General features: G+C 42.9%; 1 protein-coding gene across 3 annotated transcripts in view; it reads right to left on the bottom strand.

The window, feature by feature from the left end:
- Positions 1 to 3138, bottom strand: part of LOC108709750 (dedicator of cytokinesis protein 9) — a 161326-nt gene extending 158188 nt beyond the window's left edge. For all 3 annotated transcript variants that reach the window (XM_041584268.1, XM_018249866.2, XM_041584279.1), the window contains exon 1: positions 2585 to 3138. In XM_041584268.1, the coding sequence (XP_041440202.1) occupies positions 2585 to 2707 (123 nt within the window). In that variant the 5' untranslated portion in view covers positions 2708 to 3138. The remainder of the gene's footprint in view (positions 1 to 2584) is intronic.
- Positions 3139 to 22357: the final 19219 nt, after the last annotated feature.

The following is a 22357-nucleotide window of genomic DNA, read 5'->3' as shown; positions in this document are numbered from 1 at the left end:
GAAACCTGCCTAAGTGCTAGCTGATCCAGAGGACAATTTTGGAATACATCAAAGGAGACATTTTATGTGAAAAAGTAGAACATACTAGTGCATTATACGCTTTTAAATATTTTATTCAACAAGAGAGTAGTAACCCCCACACTGTCTGACCAATACGTTTTATTCTAAAATAATTAAAAACGACAACTACAATTAAGATGCAAAAAATTATAATGATTAGTAATTTTTTGCACCTTAATGGTAGTTGTCGTTTTTAATTATTTTGGAATAAAACTGATTTGTCAGACAATGTGGGGTTACTACTCTCTTGTTGAATAAATTGTTAATTAGTAACTCACCTCTACACCATCTGACATTATAATTGGTTAACTGCAAGAACAACTTGTTTTTGATACTCTTTTAAATATAGAATAATTGTGTTTCTGCTGACTTAGAGATTACAGTAGAACCCCCATTTTACGTTTTTCAGGGGAACAGAGAAAATGGTGTAAAATTCAGGAAAAATGTAAAAATGGGAAATGTACTATGTATAATATATAGGTGGGATCACAAAACAACAATGTAAAATGAGGAAAAACTCAAAATCAGGGGATGTAAATTTGAGGGTTCACTGTATTTCTGCAAAAACCCCAATAACCCCGCCCATATGTTCCACTTACTGCTGCCTCCTTTCCCAGGCTGTGCAGGAGAGCCAGCAGAACTCAGGACACTGCACTGTAGGACAGGAACCAATCAGCAGCTAGCAGGACCTGATAGGGAAATGAAGCCTTTGCTTGTGTGCAGGGCTGTGATTGGCTGTTCGCATCCTACTGTGCTTCTGGCAGAGACCTACCTCTCTTTTGAAACACAGACAGGGACCAGAGAACTTCTATGGGGTAGCTCCAATAAAGGGGACATTTTTATAAAAAAAAAAATTTACAGCCAAAAGTAAAACCAGCACCATATAGTATACATTATTTCCTACAAAATGAGGGCTCCAATGTTTCCTTTAACAATTGTCCCAGGGTGCCTGACTGAGAACTGGCAGTTGCAAAAACAATGCTGATATGCATTGCCTCGGTATAGTGTTTGAGCCTTTTATACATACATGTACCCTACTGTATATGTATTTAAAAGAGAGGAAGTGATTTTGCAAATAAGATGTACTAACTAGTGCATGAATAGCAGTGGTGTAATTGTGCTGCTGAAGTCTATTGTTTGATGCCACACAATAATAGTAGGAATTCAGGGAGGAGAGCCTAAAGTAATTCAGTGCTGAGAGGCATCATACACACATAGGGGCAAATTCACTAAAGCGCGAATTGCCTAACGCTAGCGCAAATTGGCCAGCGTGACGTCATTTCGTTACTTCGCTGATTTACTAACGGGCGCTGGCGTAAATTTGCTAGCTCAGTGGACCTACTATAGCGCTACTTCGCACCCTTACGCCAGGCGAAGTTGCGCTATGGCGAAGGGACTTGCCTTCGCCACCTCAGACCAGGCAAAGTGCAATAGAGTAGATAGGGATTGCTTCAAAAAAAGTTGAAATTTTTTCTAAGTCCCAAAAAATGCTGGCGTCTTTTCCTTTTTTAAGGGTGATAGGCTGAAAAAGATCGTACATTTTTTTGGGGGCACCCTCCTTCCCCCCAACATTTCCTAACATATGGCACCTAAACTATACAGTGGGCACATGTATAGGGCAAAATAACTCTATTTTATTTTATGACGCTTTCCCAGGCTTGTGTAGTGTAATGTATTTGCTACTACATAAACGTCCATTGTACTTTAACTTGGCGCCGTATGCAAATTAGGCCTCGCTAGCGTAATTTCGCTTTGCTTGACGAATTAATGCTAGCGCAGCTTCGCTACCGTTCGCCTCCCTGAGCGCAACTTCGCATTTTAGTTAATTTGCGTATCGCTGGCGAAACTACGCCTGGCGAAGTGCGACGTAGCTGTCGCAACTTCAGATCTTAGTGAATTTGCCCCATAGGCTCCTCTAGCTTTCTTCAGTTATTTCTACATTTCAGCAGACACTTTGCCAACACGCTCAGAATTAAAGGTAGCCATACTTGGGCCGATAAAAGCTGCCGACAGACCGAGTCTGCAGCTTATTGGCCCGCTCTGACGGGCTTCCCCGATCAATATCTGGCTGAAAGTCGGCTAGATGTAGATCAGACGGGACTAAAAAAAAAACCAGTCGGATCGCGGCCCGCATTTGTTCTTGATGCGGTCCCATGATTCAACCGCCTGTTACCCATCGTTGATCAGCCCAATATTGCCCACCTCAAGGTGGGCATATCGGGAAGAGATCCTCTAGTTTGGCGACATTGCCAAACAAGCGGATCTTTCCGTGTATGGCCACCTTAATACACACACACAGAGCTGCTAACTTTTTAAGCAGTGAATCAATAGCACGCCGTTACTGTTTATCCTGCTGAAGCACCACCATGGGCAGCCTCCCCCGGCTGACAAGTCAACTCCCGCGATAATCGCACGACTATGCCCGAGGAACAGTGTCACTGGCGCTGAGTGACAGCACTTCCAAAGCTTCCTCCCCCCCCCCAACACACGTGACGCTGCAGACCCTGCGCCCCCCGACTCTTACCATGAGTACGGAGCCTCGCACGACCTCTGATACACTCTGTCGGAGCTCCGCGGCGGTGCCTGGTTTGCTGAGCGCGCGGGTGAACTTGCGAGTCTCTGGCTGCACGGCGTGGTTTGAAGACATGGCTGCAGAGTAGAAGCTCAGTATTTACCAAAAGAACCATTTACGGGGGACAACAATATCGGTGCGGGGCGGACATGAGAGAGGAAGAAGGGGAAACACCCCCTTTTTTGCAGTCCCTATTATCCCAGTTGCAAATCCGACAGCGCCTGAACTGCTTCGCCACTCATGTCTATGATGCGCGCAGAGGCGAATGAATGACTGCCGACTGCCAGTTCCTAGTCACTGCCCAGAGAACGGGAAGGAAGGAGGCGCGCGCTCCTAACTGCGCGGAATTCCCGGGGAACGTTCGGATCATGCGCGCGCACTTCGGACTTGCACCTCCAGTGAGCGCGCACAGCTCTGTCAACAGTCATTCTTCAGAGGCGTGGCTCAGGGTGCGTGCTCTCTTGTCAAGTGCAGCCATTCAACTGACTCGGGAATGTGATGCACTGCCTAGCAGCTGCTGCGTGAGCCATCTTTGCTTAGGGCAAGAGTATGTTTCCTAAAATGTTACTTTAGAAATAAAGGCTAACTAAAAGATTGTGTTACGCCGCACCGATTTTGTGTGGTTTTCTAGTATTTTGCATTGTGCACCCCAACTGCTCCATACCTCCCAACTGACCCTTTTTCGGAGGGACAGTCCCTCTTTTGACAGCTCAACCCGCAGTCCCTCATTTGTACTGGAAAGTCCCTCTTTTCTCTGCACTGAACAGCCTGAAAAAGAAACAAAGTTTCTCACTTAATTGGCTTTTAGCAGAGAGCCCAGAACAGCTAACAGGTGCAAATAAAAGATACTTTGTAACAATTTTGAGACACAAAAACACAGTTTAGATAAGGAGAAATATTTTCAAACTTTCATAACCTGCCAAATTTTGTAAAACAAACATGGTAATTCGGGGGTGTGGTCACAGAAAGGGGTGTGGTCAAAAAATTGCTGCGCTACATGCGGAAAAAATTTTTTGTCCCTCTTTTTACTTCCAAAATGTTGGGAGGTATGATTTAGCCAAAGTGTTTGATACTGTGCCCCACAAACAACTGCTTTCTATACTAAGGGCTGCTAGGCTTAATGAAGAAGTTTGCACATGGATAGGAAACTGGCTACAGGATCGGGTACTAGGGTTGCCATCTGGCTGGTATTTTAAAAATGAAGCTTGATGCCAATGTTATTAATAGGAAATAGGGTTGCCACGCCGGTAAAATACCTGCCAAGGCCGGGGCCGGTATTACAAATATACCTGCAATGTAGCTGCCGGTAAATTTGTAATACAATTAAAAAGAGCCCTCGGCCTGCCCCCAATCCCCTGGAACTTAGCTTTTCGTTTGCTTCTTTTAGTGTCCGTGGCGCGGCCCTCCCCTTGTGATGTCACAGACCGCCATTTTGACGGCACGGCCCACCCCTTTATGTCCCCGCCCCCCACCAGCTGGTAAAGAATTTTAAAAAAGGTGGCAACCCCAATAGGAAAAAATGTCAAAACTATAGAAAGGCCGGTATTTTTTTTCCAGAAAAGGTGGCAACCCTATCAGGTACAGAGGGTGGTTGTTAATGGTACATTCTCTACTTGGAGTAAGGTTCTTAGGGGCAAATTCACTAAGATGCGAAGTTGCGCCAGGCGCAACTTCGCCGCACTTCGCCAGGTGTAGTTTCGCCAGGGCTCCGCAAATTCACTAAAATCCGAAGTTGCGCACAGGGGTAGCGTAAGGTTGCGGAGTTGTGCTAGCGTTGATTCGCTATATAAAGCAAAGTTACGCTAGCGAAGGCTAATTTGCATACGGCGCGAAATTCAAATTTCAATGGAGGAACACGTATCTGCACTACAAATGCCTAGAAAACCTTCAAATCAGCAAATAAAAATTTTATTTTGCCCTACACATGTGCCCACTGTCTAGGTAAGTTGCCATGAGTCAGGAAATGTAGGGGGAGGAAGGAGAGCCCCAAAAAATTTTCAATCTTTTTCAGCCTATCAGCCATCATGTAGAAAACACGCCAGCGTTTTTTTGGGACTTAGAAAAAAAATTGACTTTTTTTCTAAACAATCCCTATCTACTCTATTGCGCTTCGCCAGGTCTGAGGTGGCGAAGGAAGTCTAGTGTAAAAGGTAGCGTTCACTACACTGCGCAAGTTAGTGAATTTGCGTAGTTTCGTCGCTAGCGAAACTTCGCCTGGCGTAAGGTTGCGAAGTAACACTAGCGAAACTACGCCAGCATTTGTTAGTGAATTTGCGCAGTAGCGAAAATGCCAAACGCTAGCGAATTAACGCTAGCGTTAGGCGTTTCGCGGCTTAGTGAATTTGCCCCTTAGTGTGAGTCTACTTTTATGTAACTTGTTCATCAATTACTTCATTAGGGTTAGGTATTGTAAGTAATGTATCAGTGTTTGCAGATGACACAAAACTATGCAGCCCAATTAATTCCATCCAGGATGTGGCATCCTTGCAACATGATCTTGACAAACTGGCAATCTGGGCAGCTAAATGGCAAATGAGATTCAATGTTGATAAATGTAAAGTCATGTACCTGGGATGTAAAAAATATCCAAGCAACTTATACCCTTAATGGGTCTGCACTAGGCAAATCCATTATGGAAAAAGACATTGAAGTCCTTGTAGATGATAAACTTGGCTGTAGCAAGCAATGCCAGTCAGTAGCATCAAGGACAAACAAGGTCTTGAGCTGCAATGAAAAGGGGCATTGATTTGCAGTAGAAGGAAGTAATTCTTCCACTGCACAGAGCGCTAGTAAATCACCATCTAGAACAGGGATGTCCAACTGGCGGCCCGCGGGCCGCATGTGGCCCTCCACATAAAAGTCTTTCTGCTGTGTCTGTTTACCATATGAAAAATTTAAAAGGTATCACTACAGATTTAACTGGCCCCTGCATTGTATAAACCTCAAATTCAGACTAATCCCCTGCATTGTTCACACCTGTGATCCCCCTGCATTGTTCACACTTGTGACACCTCTATTGTTCACTCCCCTAAAGCCTGTACTGTTCTACCTGAGACCCAGACTGAAACTGCCCACATTGTTCACCTGTTCACACCTTACAAAATGCTAATGGGGCACCAGCACTGTGTCACTGTATGTAGTACATATTAGACTGGTCCTGATTCCTGTCTCCTGCTCTGTTCTGCCTTCCATATGCTCCCTGTGTGTGTCATACTTTGGTATTTGTTCTGGGGGTTTGTTAGCATTTGAATATTATTGTTAGTGGCCCCTAAGGTGTTTAATCATATGCTGGGGTACTGTATTATACACAGGGGAGGAGGAGGCATATGGATTTAAGGGTATGTCTTAATATGACTTAACTTTTTTCACATATGAGTGACATCCTTGCCAGGACAGGCACAAGGTAGTTTGGCACCCTAGGCGAGAGCTTCAATCAGTGCCCCCTGTGCTGCATTACTATTTCCCTCCTTACCATGATGGGTTTTAAATAAAGAGAGCAAGAAAAAATGTACAACACTTTTATTTATATTACTGCTCCCTATACCTGTACCAGCAAGACCAGCAGCCATTCATCACACAGCCCTCCTGCAGCCATCATATTGCCCTCAATCTTTACCTGTGTCAGCAGCAGCCAAAAATAAATCTGATCACATCATATTGCCCCCAAGTATTTATGTACCTGTGCCAGCGCCCAGCAGCAACAGCAAATATATGGGCCCCAAATCTGTACCTGGCTGTGCCAGCAGGAAGCTTCGAACTTTCACAGTAATAGAAAGAATGTCTTCAGTTCAGTGCAACTGTGCAAGGCTGAGAGCAGCGAGAGCCACACCAAGCAGCCCCCCAGCTCTCTGCCTCTCTCTGTCACCCAACATATCAGTGACGTCATTGACGCGTGTATGCACATCGTGGTGCACCGCACAGAAGGAGCTATTACTTGCCGGCAAGAGGGAGAAGGGGAAGAAGATGGATTCCACACAACTGGGTGACCATGATTACTGAAACAAATTATTAAATAAACGCTTGAAAGAAGTGCGCCCCTCAATGATGGCACCCTAGACAGCCGCCTACTCTGCCTACCCCTAGTTCCAGCCCTGATCCCTGCAGTAAGCACCAACCATCTGGCTTTTTGGTGTGCTATTAATGTGGAAATGGTCTTGCGGTAACATGGGTGTGGTTTAAAATGGGTGTGGTCTAAAAACAGGGAGTGGCTAACACTGGCTTCCGTTATCGGCCCTCCATCATGTAGACTGGAAAAATTCCGGCCCTCTGTACCATAGAAGTTGGACAGCACTGATCTAGAACATGCTGTACAGTTTTGGTCTCCAGTGCTCAAACAGGACTTTATTGTATTAGAGAGGGTACAGAGAAGGGCAACTAATCTGGTAAAAGGTATGGAAAATCTCAGCTATGAGGAAGACTGGCCAAGTTGAGGTTGTTCACTCTGGAGAAGATGTGCTCAAGGGGTGATATGATAACTATGTATAAATATAAAAGGGAATCATATAATAATCTCTCTGATGCTTTATTTACCAGTAGGTCCTTCCAGCTGACACATGGCACCCATTTGGAAGGGGTTTTTTTTTTTACAGGGAGAGCCATGAAGATGTGGAATTCTCTCCCTGAATCAGTTGTGATGGCTGACACATAGCTTTGGGTGGCTGAGGTTGGCTTTTTAGAAAGGGGTGGAATACAGGGTTATGGAAGATAGCTAATAAATTGATCCAGGGACTTAGTTAGCAGTTAGACAGGTTATATATAGACTTAAAAGGTTGAACTTGATGGATGTGTGTCTATTTGAAACTTAGTGTATTATGTTACTATGTTAACACCGATTAGACATTATCATTTAGGTACTTTACCTACAGATAGATGCCTAAATGTCATATTCCATGGGCAGACCTTGTTCATTGCCTTTGCCTGCATCCACTAATTCAAGGTTTATAGAGGGAATTAGGTGACTATTGGAAGCTTTTAACCAGGAAACCAATACAATTTCTTGGGCAAGGATATCGCCACAACATACGGGACTAACACTTTCCTAGATAAAGATTTGGCGGAAAGGCTGGCTGCGGCATCCAGAAAATCAGTTCTACACCATTGACTCTCAACAACCTTCCCACCAATCACACCAGTCAAACAAGAGTTCCACTACATCTTTCATTTGGACTGGCTTGAAACAACCACAAACGAACAGTTTTCTTTTGCTACATGGATGCAATACATACATTCTCACCCCCAATGAATGTACACCACAATTTACACCTTTAGGCAAACTACATGGTACGACACAAAGTTACTATTGAATAACTCAGTAGTCCAGGAAACAGACCACTATGTACAACAACTTAACCAAAGGAATGGACAAGCGCAGAGTTCACCCACCAGGAGTCAACATACAAACCAGCTTTTTTTCTTTGGTTTCAGTTGTGACAACCTGCAACTCTACATAAAAGTTAGACATATTTTGAATAACTTGTAATGATAGACAATGTTTGTATACTTACCATTCAAGGTTTCATGTCAGAATACACTATTGTGTCATCAAAAAGTTAACAGTTAACTGTTATTTTTGATATTTTACTTCCTTGCAATGTTACATGTAAAAGGAAACCTGTAAAACAATTTTAAAAAGGAGGCCTTACAAGAAATAAGAGGTACTTCATTAACTTAAAATTACTCCCTTTCATGGTAAAGGAACATGTCGCAGTTTGATTCCTGCATGACAAAAATGTCCCTTCATTGACTGTTAATGGTAGTAACGTTGGCCCTGCAGGTCCAGTCACAGTTATTCTTCCAATGCGCTATTGTAGCACCGGAAGAATTACCTGGAAATTGGAAGTATTTGCTTGGAATTTGCTTAAATATTTTGCTGTTTTCTTGTTTCTTTCTCAAGGCTGAGAACCTTGGGAACAATACTTTGTTGGGCAGTTAAAAACATGGACAGCTTTTATTACAAACACTGGGTAATAGGAAGCACTAAAGCATTTTTGTGCAGTTGCAGGGCTAGCAAACTACATGCAGATTGCATTAAGGTAAAACAGTAACACTGCTAAAATGTTATATATATTAAAGGGTCTATTCAGTGTTGGACTGGGGTGCCAGTGGGCCATCAGAAGACCTTTGACCACAGGCCCACCCTCCAAACTATTTTCCTTCTGTCTTCATTCTCCTTAAACATAATCATATATACTTCCCTACATTTCTTCTCTTTGTTACCAAATAGAAACAAGGAATGACCTTGGTATAATGGTTGAGTGAACTGAAGGGCCCACTATCACCTGGGCCAACCAGGAATTTTCCTTGTGTCTTGCTAGGTCTGCTGAAAGTAGTAATTTTTACTAAAATTCACAAGAAGAGGGGTTGCGAGAGCAATACAAGGTGACATAAAATACATCATTACAATATAAGTGCAACTGATCACGCCACATTAGCTACAAACACACAAAAAAGATCAATGCACATTCCCTGGTCACCTGTTTCACTAGTAATTTGGATCTATGCAGTTGTGTATACCTTCAAAAACAAGGGTTTTTAGTTACAAAGTTAACATCATAAAATTAACAAGCTACCATACAAGGTAAACCAAACAAATGTGTATACTTCCAGGAAAATATGCACAAGGGATCAGCGCCTGTGGCAACAGAAATAAGGAAGTCCCATAGCGTAATACGTTCAATGTAGATGGTAAATATCACCATGTGCTTTTAGTTAGCTTATTCTATAAGTGCTCCCCTTTTTTTGGTTTAGCTTATTCCGTAAGTGCTCCAATTTCTCTTATATATAAATGGTTAAAGGGAACAAGTGTTAGGGGGGTGCAGAGTAAAAGCAATTTTCTTCAGTGCAGCGATGGGTCTACACAGTTTTAAAACAACACCTCCACCGTTTGGAAGAATTGCCTACTTACAAACCACTCTCGTGGTCAAACGTGTTCATTAACTCCTCCTGTGCGGTCTTAATTTAACCTCGCATCCTCCATGGACTCCAAGGGAGGGATAGAAAAACCGGAAATAGTATAATAATGTTTTATTTAAAAAATCTTAAAAACAATAAATACACTCACATTTTGTTCTCAATAAAATCGCATTCAGTCCAATTTGTTATGGTTTTTCAAAGTCCCAAAGGGTGGTGGTTGCCAGCCGGATTTAGACCTCCTTGTGGTACTCGTACTGAACTGATAAGAATTCTCCTTCACCTAACGCGTTTCGCTGTTACTCACAGCTTCATCAGAGGCTTTTCATTAATTGTATATTTAAAACAATTGATTTGTCATTGTCATACAAGGTAAACCCCATATGATGGTCCTTACTGTTTACCCCTGTTAAATTTAGCACTTTATAACTATGGCCCTATTTCTGCAAACAACAATAGGTATGTCCAAGCTCCAGCTGCTAAAAAGGTTTACAATGCCAGCAGCAATATTTAAAAAACAAATAAGGACCTGTAGGCCCACAGTATGAATGAATCGTTGGGCCACGGTCATTGTAACATTTCCGCTATACTTTAAATATATTTATACATATTTATGAGTATAGGAGTACATCTGGTAAAGCAAAAGCGAAAGAGAAAAAAATTACTTTTTAAAGATTTCTGCACTGTACCGTATATGACAATGCCTAAACTTGCACAGTGGATACCTGAGGCAAGATGGCATAACCCTTTCTGGACTACCCCAAGCTAGGGTTCTTTTTATAGATACTCTGGCCCAGAGTAGGATATAAGCAATTAAAGTCACTAGTTATTTGCCTGACAAACTGCCCCCCCATGATTTCACGTTTCTTTCTCCTTTAAGAGATGGAGGTATAAAGGGGTAACTCACCTTTAAGTATGTCTTAGCATTGCCAATTCTAAGCAACTTTTTATTTCGTTTTCATTTTTCATATTCCAGTCTCTCATTCAATCAGTACAAGGTAGCTAGGGTAATATGGACCCTAGCAACCAAATTGCTGAACTCAACTTGTACGAGTGTATATCTTATATATAAAGAAGAAAATTTGTTTGGGTGTTCTTTATGCATTTGGACACAGTAGGACCAAATGCAACAATGTATTATGGATTGTAGGAGCATGTCAACAGGTACTTCTGGTTAAAAACACAGGGCACCTGTATGCAACTTCCCTGCAAATCTTGAGGGCCCTTTTTGAGCGCAGAATGCTACAAAAATATTTATGGACAGTCCTGTCATCTAGGAGAATGCCACTGACTACATTTTGTTTGCAGTCTCCACACCTACATGGCTTGTCATTCTATATGGTCCGTTAGATGTAAACACTCCATATGGAGTGACCAAATGCAAAAAAACTTGTAAATGTTTACACAAGTCACATACATGATACATCTCATCTGACTACAAGAAATTAAAATTGCTGAACTATATATATATATATATATATATATATATATATATATATATATATATATATATATATATATATATATATACTGCAAAATTGCAGTGTTCTAAAAATGTGTTATAAACTCTTTCCAAAAGATCTATTTAATTGGTACTGAAAGTAGTTACTGTAACCAAGTAAATACAAAAAGAAGATTAATTTCCATGTTAACTGGCTGCAATTTTCATAAAAGTGGATTTATCTTTGGTCTGAGCATGCATATTTTGATCCTTTATTTTGGCACTGTCAGTGCTGCTTATTAAACTGAAATACAAGCAATATATATATCCACATGAAAAGAGTGAGGGAAAACAGCAATGGAAACAGCTAAACAGATAGCCAATATTGTATTTGCATGGCAAGGGAGTCAAGTCAAACTATTGGAGTTTGTAAACAGTCTTAAAAATAATGATTTCAATTTATCCATCATACAATTTCACTATAACCCATCTCCCCAGGCCTGGTGCCTTGCGGTTATCCTAGATTCTGCCCTGTCCTCCATTCCTCATATGCAGTAACCTATTAAATTATGTTACTTTCACCTAAGTAACATATCCCACATACTATAATTTATCACCTAAGATGCCACCAAATTTTTGATTTACTCTATCCTCATATCACATCTAGACTAATGTAACTCTCTATTAATTGGCCTTCCCCGCCACAGATTTTCACCCCTTTAATCCATAATGAATACTGCCGCCAGGCTTTTGCATCCCAGCACTGGCTTTCACTACCTTTTAGAATAAAATTCAAACTAATGACCCTGACAGTCAAAGAAGTTCATAACTCTGCCCCACCCTACATCTCTGAACTCATCTCTATATACTAACCCAACCACTTACTATGCTCCTCTACTGACCTGCTCCTCTACTCTTCTCTCATTACCTTCTCCAGGAGGGCTGCACCCCTCTTCTGTAATTCTCTCCCATGGTTTGTCCATCTTTCTCCCAACCTTTCTACGTTCTAAAGATCTTTTAAAACACACTTATTCAGAGAAGCCTATCTTCACTCTGTTTAGCTATTTAAAGTAATACCATATTCTACACCTCCCACCATGCTTTTTTCTGATCTTGCCCACTCCCACACTTTGTGTCTCAATCCCTTTTCCTTTTAGATAGTAAGCTCTTTTGCACAGGGCCTTCCTCACCTTTTGTATTGGTTACTGGTTTGCTGTGTATTCTGCATGTTCTTTGTATATACACATTTATTTTACAGCACTGCGTAATATATTGGCGCTCTAAAAAATACATGTTAATAATAATATAACTCCATGCATATTTATATAAAAGCTTATAGAAGGGGTGAAAAGGTGTACAAACAATGAGGCTATTAAGAACACAGTTTCCAAAAGATCTTTTTAAGTTTTTACATTTTAAAAATGAGTAAACTTTATAATAAGGGTATTGCTTGGTAATCTTGGCAACCCTCTCTTTAGAAGGAATTTCAAGATGATGATGTGTATAACAGGAACTAAGTCACTGGATGCAAGGAGATTTACCTGGGAGGTTACTATGGGAACAGAGCAATTTGGTGCTTTTAAAAGGAAACTCGCAGATGGTAGTTTTTGCCTCTGAGGAAGCTGCATTGCTCAGCAAAACACATTAGGCAGAAGTGACGTGACACTTGATCACAGGGAGAACCATGGGGGGAACATACACACCGGCAAAATTCTCCATTTGATGGGACTCTGCGGGTTTTTATAAGTGTATGTGACTGATCCCAAGCAAACAAATGTGAGTGCAATATATAGTATGTTTTTAAGAATACTAATTATATTAAACCATATTACACTATTGGATGTTTTATGTTTTTAATGGAATTTGTTGGTGCATGGAACAGCGAGGACTCAATTGACTGATTACTACAGGCAACACTGTAGACCATTGGACTGTAAGTAGGCACTTATCCTGAAGGGTGGAGTCTACTGTACTGAATACAGATGTCTTTATATCCATAGATTGGCTTATAGTTTACAGGGGAATTCACCTCTAATAAACTTTTTTTCTGTGGTACTGGGTGCAGCTGAGAGATTCTGAGAAGACCGGCAAGAGGATATTCTGAAGGACTAGCGACTCCAATAATACTTTTTTGTTAAAACAAGTGATTCGTTATTTTTAGAGGATACTTAACAAGAAATAAAGGTTCAAATGTTTATTTACATTGAGGCAAATAGACTATGTAAACAAGTTATTTAAAGTCTGTGAAAACCATTCAATGGTGACAATGAGGCATGAGGTACAAATATGAAAAAACAACACAAAGAACTGACAGCTGTCTTGTGTGCTACACACTTTCACAGATAAAGAAGGTTCAGTAAGTTGCCAATAAGCATTTTAACCATTACTTCCACAGCAGGCAGAATCTACAGCACAGAAACCTATGCATATTTTATTATGAATTGATTTGAATCTTCTTGGTTTTAGTATTATGGATGTGTGTCCAATTATCAGCATCAGATTAAATGCTGTAGCTTTCATTCATGTTATTTATTTAATTGTGGGTAGTCCTCTTGGTATAGTCCCAGGAACCCAGAAAAAGCAAGAGGCATTCTGATATGAATATTTGTGGTCATTACCTTGGGATTGCTCTGTTCTCTTCTTTCACTGGGTGTGTGGGCACTATTGAATAATTTTTTCTAGAATAACTTGTGTAGCTTAAGCAGGGCCACCATCAGAAATCACAGGGCCCCATATGAAAAAATGTCCTGGGCCCCCTGGGCTGCGCCCACCACAAGCCCCACCTACAGGTCCACCCTCCCCACCCCACAGGTCCACCACACACTAAAAAAAAAAAAAAAAACATTGGTGGCTATGGTTCCCACATGTTAATAAAAAAATATTGGTGTCAGTGCCCCCCCATTGAAAAAAAACATTTGTGATCAGGGCCCCCCATTTAAAAAAAAACATTTTTGGTCAGGGCCTCCCATTAAAAAATATTTGTGGCTAGGACACCACATGGGGAAAAAAATGGGGGTCAGGGCCCCCCACATTATAAGACAATTGGTGTTATAAAGGTATTAAATCTCAGCTGTCAATAATATATAGTCTGCTCCTCTTCTACTATGCCTCAGGCATAGAGCTGGGGCAGGCAATTAGTTTCAACTTCCATTTTGCACTAGATGTCTGTGCTTTACAATTCTCCTTTCTCCTCACTGTCTGTAATTGTGTAACCTGTACATAAACATAAGCAGGGCTGCCATCAGAAATCATGGGGCCAGACAACAAAATTTTATGGGTCCCCACCCACCCCGGGTCCCCAGCCCCCCAAGCACCACCTCGGATCCTGCCCACACCACAGTAAAAAGGCTACACAGACATCAGCGTTAAAATGTGTAAACACACACACAAGTTCTAAAAAGCCACTGGTGGTCAGGCCCCCCCTACAAGTTAAAAAAATCATTGGTGGTCAGGCCCCCCTATAAATTAAAAAAAAACATTGGTGCCAGGGCCCCCCATTAACGTTTTTAAAAAACGTTGGAGGTCAGGCCCCCCCTACAAGTTAAAAAAAAATTGGTGGTCAGGGCCCCCATATAAATTAAAAAAAAAAAACATTGGCACCAGGACCATTGGTGTTCAGTGGAATTACCTTTAAAGGTCTTCTTCATTCTCATCTTATTCAGTCCAATTAAAGGCTTTTTGCTCTTTCTGCGGCTTTTGGGTTCCAAATGGTGGCTTTCGACAGTTTTCACAGCTTTCAGCTCCAATCACCAGCTTTCCGCTCTTTTCGCGGCTTTCAGAGTTCGGCAGCTTTCGGAAGCGTTCGTGGCTTTAGCAAGCTTCATCGAGTTTCATCAACGCAAGGGGGGTCCAGCTAGTTCCGGAAGTTCAGCGCAGCCGGGCCCCCCTTAAAGCACCTGGCCTGGTACAGTTGTGCCCCCTGTGCTTGCACCCACCAGTACTGTTCTCTGCACCTTGTGTTGTATTTTGTACACAGAGCAAAGTGCAGAACTGTAGTCTCCCATGCAGAAGTACTCTGTACATGAATATTAAAGGGTCCCCCTGAATGTTACAAGGAATATGGGGACCCCAGATTTTGAGTCTAACCTTTACAGGACAAAGAGTAACATGCACACTTGTTGTCAATTCGTTTTGAAAATACAAAGAAAGAAGAGGTACATGCCTAATGAATGCCCTAGTTCCGGTCCTGACTGGAGGCACCCAACCCCCCTTCTTTCCATACAAAGTGAAGTACAATGAGTCTGCAAGTTACATTCACCCGACTTACATACAACTCACACTTACATACAGAGGCTATTACAGTAATGTACTATGATTTGATTGGCCTTTATTAGCATTTAGCTTTAATAAACCACCTGTCCCAATCCTCTCTGACATGTTTTGTCTACTGCAGAGCACAGAACGGTAAAAATAGAGCTCATGGATGTCTGACCACCTTCCGGATCTTCGTCTTCTTCTGTAAGGAAGCACCATATTGGCGCATGTGCAGTTGGAGTCTTCCGGTTCTTAGCAACTGCACATGCGCCAAAATGCATGGCCAGATTTGATTGGGCAGTTTGGCATATTTTAATTTTAATGTGACAAAATCCAATTTATATTAACTTTCACCAGTAGAGGGAACCAGAGTACTACAATGACTTGATATTAAAAATGTATCCATGCAATACACATGCACAACTCTGTCAGATGGAGACAATGTGTAGTACAAAAACACAGTTTAGAAAAATTAGACCAATATATGACGGGAAGAGGTACAGAAAAGTCTGAATAAATCTTACCCAAAACATTTGTCAAAGCCAACAAAGTCTTTTTGTCCTGTAAATGATTATGAGAATTGATCTGTGGTCACATGGCAACAGGTGAGAAAAGTATATTATGGAATTACCACTAATCACAGTAAATCAGTAAATCACAGTAAATCTGATTTAACCTGTTCACATTTTAATTAATTTTCAGTATGATGTAGAGAGTGATATTCTGAGACAATTTGCAATTGAATTTGACTATTTTATTATTTGTGTTTTTTTTTTACATATTTAGCTTTTATTCAGCAGCTCTCTGGTTTGCAATTTCTTTAGAATGGTTGCTAGGGTCCAAATGACTCTAGCAACCATGCATTTATTTGAATAAGGGACATGAATATGAACAGGAGAGGGTCCGAATAGAAAGATGAGTAATAAAAAGGAGCAATAACAAAAATGTGTAGCCTTACAGAGCATTTGATGTTAGATGGGGTCAGTGACCTGCATCTGAAAGCTGGAAAGAGTTTGAAGAAGGTGGCAAATAGTTCAAAAGCTATAAATAATGAAGACCAATTAAAAAGTAGCTTAGAATTAGCCATTCTATAACATACTAAAAGTTAACTTAAAGGTGAACCACGGCTTTAAGGTGCCAGTGGGCTCAGGGCAAATATCTCAGTGGTGAGCCCCTGTAGCTGTTCTAATAAATTTATGCTAGTAGCAGGCTAACTAGAAAATAAGAAGGCAGGCATTAAAGAGATGTTGTGTTTACCAAAATAAAATTGGGAACCCAGTGCATGCCCTGAACTAACAGCAATGGGAGTTGATAAACCACAATTACAGAATGGGAAATCAAAATGAAACTTAAAAATATATTTTTTGTCTTTCAATGAGATTATATAACTGTTGTGCCCTCCCAGATAAAAATGAAGGGTCTGTCATTTCAGCGGGATGCGTTATCGAAAAGTTATAGCAAATGGACAAATTCACCTTTTGTCCATTATTAAAAGAGGGCAGGTGCTTGTGCAGTAAAGTAGAAGCCAGCTTTTTGCATCCAGATCCGGCTTTCATTCTACTGCAAATGAGCTGCTCGGACTGGAACGAAGGGAAGATGGAAGAAACCAAGGAAGATGGCAATGATGGACTTCTACTAAATACCTCAGGCTTGTGCATTTTTTAGTGAAAAAGGAGCATTTGTCCGGTGTATCAGTTATGTGTTTATATGCACTGGAGGGGGGTGCTAAACATTTTGGTACCCTCCAGTGATTATTACTTTTGTTCTTCTTCGAAGTGCACCTATCACCTACAAATTGTTTTTGGCCACTGGAGGTTCAGGCTAACAATCCCTTCACTCAGGATGGGGATTGGCAAAATTGTAGTATTTTTTTAAGAAAAGTCCCGATACAGCAATTGCACAGCTGACCATGTTGGGGCATGTGCACAATATGTGCCCCTGCTTGTATGTATGGTTTGAGAGTGGCCTAAAACGTTCATATTTAGTGGTAGTATATAAAAATATTGGCAGGAAAAATCTCTGTATTTTCACATTATATACAACCAAGTCCTGTGTCAGGCACAGAAACACCCAGGCATACTTACATAGCAACACGCACATGCGTAAAGGCTCACGTCTATTTTAATATTCCTAATAAATCTTTTCTCATATTTAGCTTCAACAAAACCACCAGCTAGAGTGTTTCCCTTTGTGGCAATTTCATATTTTACTCAAATTTTAAGCAGATAAGCAAAGCTATTGATCGAATTCCTCACATTGCTTCACTCATGCTCTCTACTTTAAATTCCCCTGATTGCGACCCGTAACTGTATGTCGCATCGCATCACGGGAGTGGTAGTTTAATGTTATGTATTTCCTTGCAATGGCTTCCTGCTTATCGGTAATCACTGTGAAATAACTCCTGTGAGTAGTGTTAGGCCAAGTTTAAGGTTGGTGTTTATGCTCTCAGGCCTAGCACTGTTCGAAAAAGAGGAGGATATAGGTAAAGTTTGTGAATTTATTTAGGCAGGTGTTCAATTCATAGGGTTGCCACCTGACTGGTATTTTACTGGACTGGCCGGTAAAAATTATGGTTGATCCCAATGTTATTAATAGGAAAAAAGATAAATATATAGGAAGGCTAAATAGGACACTGATTGTTTGTGTCTTAGTTGTATTTCACCAAAGTAAACAATTAGGTTTTATATTTTCGTGCAGAGCACTGATACTTTTTAGATGAGCGAGTAGGTGCATTTTGTTGGCTACTAACTACATCTCTCAGGTACATGCACTTTGCATGTGATTCAGTGGAGAACTTGTGACAGTGCAGCAATACAATGAAAGCAAATAGAACTATGTATTTGCAGTTTAACACTGATCCTTTTCTGATAAAACTCTGGTAATATATAGAGGTAATATTGCTCCTTCCCAGTGTTATTACTTTCCCAAGTAATATTAAGACCAAAAAGATTCAGTGACTTATCTTAGTTATAAGTATATTAGTTTACATTTAAAGTGATACTGGCACTAAAAAACACTACTTCAAAATATGAATGTACAAGAAAAGTTACCAATAGGTCATGCTAAACATTTTTTCACTCAAGGGGCTGCTTTTGTAAGCAATTGTTACTTGAAGATCTTTAACCTGACTGTTTTGCCAACCTGACTGTTCCTTCTCAACCTCAGCTAGAGTTTTTAATGTCAATGTCCTATCTTTGCACAAATATGGCAGCCCCTCACAGAGGGAACATGGGGGATCAGATAGGTATTATAAAAGCATTGGCAAACACCTTAATGGGAAAATTATAATTAGCATGCAAAGCAATAGCAAAGACAGTGTTATGATAAATGTAATGGCGGCAGCACCAAGCAGAGTACCAGGGACAGCAAAAAAGATGCTCATCGTACCTTTAAGAGATGAATTTCTGTTTTTAAACCAGAATTTTTTCTTTCTAGCGCAAAAAAGCAAAATTGCACTCTCAGCGCCCCTCCTAACCCCCTCCAGAGCAGAAAAAGTTAAGCATTGAGGGGGGCCTGCCCTTCCCGTATATTTAAACCGGCATTTTTACCAGTGATGGTGTCACGATCGCCGCCCGGAGCTCCGGGCGGCGCGTCCCTCCTTGCCGGCGTCGCTCCCAAAATGGCGGCGCCCATGGCCGCCACGTGGGTAGCGGCGCCGGCGCGATGACGTCAGCGTGTCGACGTCGGCGCAAGAGCGTCAATGACGTCAGAATGGCGCCAAATTTGAAAATAAAAGCGCCAGCTAGACGCCAGAATGGCGCCCAAGAATAGGAATACTTTCCCTAAAGTGTATCCTGGGTTTCCTGTGTGCCTTATTGCCAAATCTTGTTCCTGATCTGTTTCTTGACCCTTTGCCTGGACTTTGGACTTTGTTTGTATTCTGCCTGCCTGTGAACTCTTGCCTGATCCTGACTATTCTTCGTTTAACCCTTTGGACACCGCGACCTTGTTCCCTCAAGAGGGCTTCCTCCTTGATCCTGACAACCTCCCTGGAGGGAGCTCCCGGCTCCCTGACATTATTCTTGGGCCATGGATCCTTCTGAGGAAGCCACACCTGATGTCGGACGAGCACTCCGCGGACTGGCATCCCGCATGGAGGACTACGAAAACCAGCAGGTTCGCATTGGGCAAGCACTCGATGTCCTGCTTGCTCGAGTGCCTTCTGCGCCCTCCGCTGCTCCACCTACTGGAGATCCCCCCATGGCGGCAGCCTCTATGAACGCAAGCTACCCGACAGGTGAGCCTCGCATTCCACCTCCCCTTCGCTTTAGTGGGGATCCACAAGCCTGCAGGGGATTTGCCACACAGTGCCAAATTCAATTTGAGTTCCAACCCACACAGTTTCCAAGTGAACGTTCCAAGGTGGGGTATGTGATGTCTCGATTGGAAGGCAAGCCACTGGAGTGGGCAACGTCTCTTTGGGAGAAGAATTCCCCGGTGACTTATGATGTTAAAGACTTTCTCCAAGCTTTTCGCATAGTCTTTGATGCTCCAGGTCGGGTCACGAACGCCCCTGCCCGTCTCTTGCAGCTCCGGCAGGGAAGCCGCAGTGTCAATGAGTACGCTATAGACTTCCGAACACTGATGGCGGAGACTTCCTGGTGTGATGACGCTTACAAGGCCGTATACTACCAAGGCCTATCCATCCGCATCAAAGATGATCTCGTCTCCAGAGAGACTCCTGACACCCTGGAAGGACTGATCGCTCTATCTATTAAGGTGGACACCCGCCTCAGAGAACACCAGGTGGAGAGAGAGCGCAGCAGACGATTTTCTCCCATGTTGGCCCCTCGCTTTCAAAGGCCGATTCTGCAAGCACCCGCTGTCCCTGTGACTCATGTGTCCACGTCTCCCCTGGAGGAACCTATGCAAGTAGGAAAAGCTCGCCTCTCCGAGCAGGAAAGACTCCGAAGACGTATGGCAGGGCTCTGTTTGTACTGTGGTGGGCATTCCCATTTTGCCAACGCCTGTCCTGCCAAAGCCAAGAGTTTTGTACCCCGAGGTATGTCTCAGGTTTCTCATGTAGGGGGCATCACTCGAGGTCCTCAGGAGAAGTATCAAGAAAATTCACGCAGACTTCTCCTTCCTTTGCAGATTCATCTGGCAAGTAAGTCTATCTTCGAAAGGGCCTTCCTCGACTCCGGTGCGGATGGCAATTTCATGGACGCCTTCTTTGCCGAACGCATGAAGATTCCCCTGCTTCCATTGTCTTCACCCCTGCGAATTACCGCCATAGATGACAAACCCCTGGAGTTTGAATTCGTCACAATGTTCACGGCGGAACTATCTGTACAAGTTGGGGCGCTGCATCAAGAAAAACTTTCTTTCTTCATCATTCCCTGTCCTTCTACTCCAGTAATATTGGGTCTTCCATGGTTACGTCTGCATAACCCCACCATAGACTGGTCCACTGGGCAGATCTCTCGTTGGAGTTTATTTTGCCTGCAACATTGCCTTCCGCCAAAACCCCTCGAGAAGGTGAATGTCTCCACTGCTGAACTAAAGACTTTGCCCTCCACTTACAAGGGATTTTCCGATGTGTTTTGTAAAAAGTCTGCAGAGTTCCTTCCCCCACATCGCTCCTATGACTGTCCGGTTGAACTCCTGCCAGGAGCCATGCCCCCCAGAGGGCGCACTTACCCTCTCTCTCCTGCTGAGACTACCGCTATGAAGGAGTACATCCAAGAAAATCTCCAGCGAGGGTTTATCCGCCCTTCTACCTCTCCTGCAGGGGCTGGGTTCTTCTTCGTGGAGAAGAAGGACGGAGGCCTTCGGCCTTGTATAGACTATCGGGGCCTGAATAAGATCACCGTGAAAAACAGATACCCCCTGCCCCTGATTGCCGAGCTCTTTGACCAGCTGAAAGGAGCAAAGATTTTCTCCAAGTTGGATCTCCGGGGGGCCTACAACCTCATTCGCATCCGGGAGGGTGACGAATGGAAGACGGCATTCAACACTCGGGATGGGCACTATGAATATCTTGTCATGCCCTTCGGCCTATGCAATGCTCCTGCAGTCTTCCTGGAGTTTGTTAATGATGTGTTCCGAGATCTCCTAGGAAGGTTCGTAGTCGTATACTTGGACGACATCCTGATCTTCTCCAAGGACCTTGAAAGTCATCGCTCCCAGGTGAAGGAGGTACTCTCTCGTCTGAGGAAGAACTCTCTCTTCGCCAAGTTGGAGAAGTGTGTCTTCGAGGTATCCAAGATCCCCTTCCTAGGGTACATTATCTCTCCAGAGGGATTTGAGATGGACCCCGTGAAAGTGTCGGCCATCCAGGAGTGGCCTCTCCCACTGAGTACCAAGGCAATCCAGAGATTCATCGGATTTGCTAATTATTATCGACAGTTCATCCGGGGGTTCTCTTCCCGCATTGCACCTATCCTGGCCCTCATCCGGAAAGGGGGTAAACCAAGCCTGTGGCCTCCATCTGCCTTAGAAGCCTTTCAGTCCTTGAAAGAGGCCTTCACGTCCGCTCCTGTTCTCCGACATCCCAATCCCGCACTACCCTTCTGCATCGAGGTTGATGCTTCAGAAGTCGGAGCCGGAGCTATCCTTTCTCAGAGACACTCCACTGATGGAAAATTGCACCCCTGTGCGTATTTCTCCAAGAAGTTCTCATCCGCAGAGCAGAACTATGATGTCGGAAATCGGGAACTCTTGGCAGTCAAGCTTGCCCTTGAAGAATGGCGTCACCTCCTGGAGGGCTCTGAAATTCCTGTCCAGATTTACACAGATCACAAGAATCTGGAGTTTATACAGTCCCTCAAGAGGCTAAATCCCAGACAAGCCAGGTGGGCCCTTTTCTTTTCTCGATTTAACTTTGTTTTGACTTATCGCCCAGGTTCCAAGAATCTGAAGGCCGACGCCTTGTCTCGTAGCTTCACTCCGGTGGACCGTGACCCTGAGAGGCAGGAACCAATCATTCCACCAGTCAAGATCATTGCCTCTCTGTATCCCCAATTTGCCGACCAGATCTTGGCTGGGCAGTCCTCGGCTCCTCAAGATACTCCGATTGGCATGGCCTTCGTCCCTCCAGAACTTCGCCTGGCCATCCTGCAACAGACCCACTGCTCCAGGCAAGCTGGACATCCTGGTCCGGCCAAGACCCTTGAACTCTT

Source organism: Xenopus laevis, chromosome 2S (assembly GCF_017654675.1).
Source record: "Xenopus laevis strain J_2021 chromosome 2S, Xenopus_laevis_v10.1, whole genome shotgun sequence".
NCBI classification, from domain to species: domain Eukaryota; kingdom Metazoa; phylum Chordata; class Amphibia; order Anura; family Pipidae; genus Xenopus; species Xenopus laevis.
The sequence above is the reverse complement of the archived record's forward strand: the minus strand, read 5'-3'. Positions and strand labels throughout refer to the sequence as shown.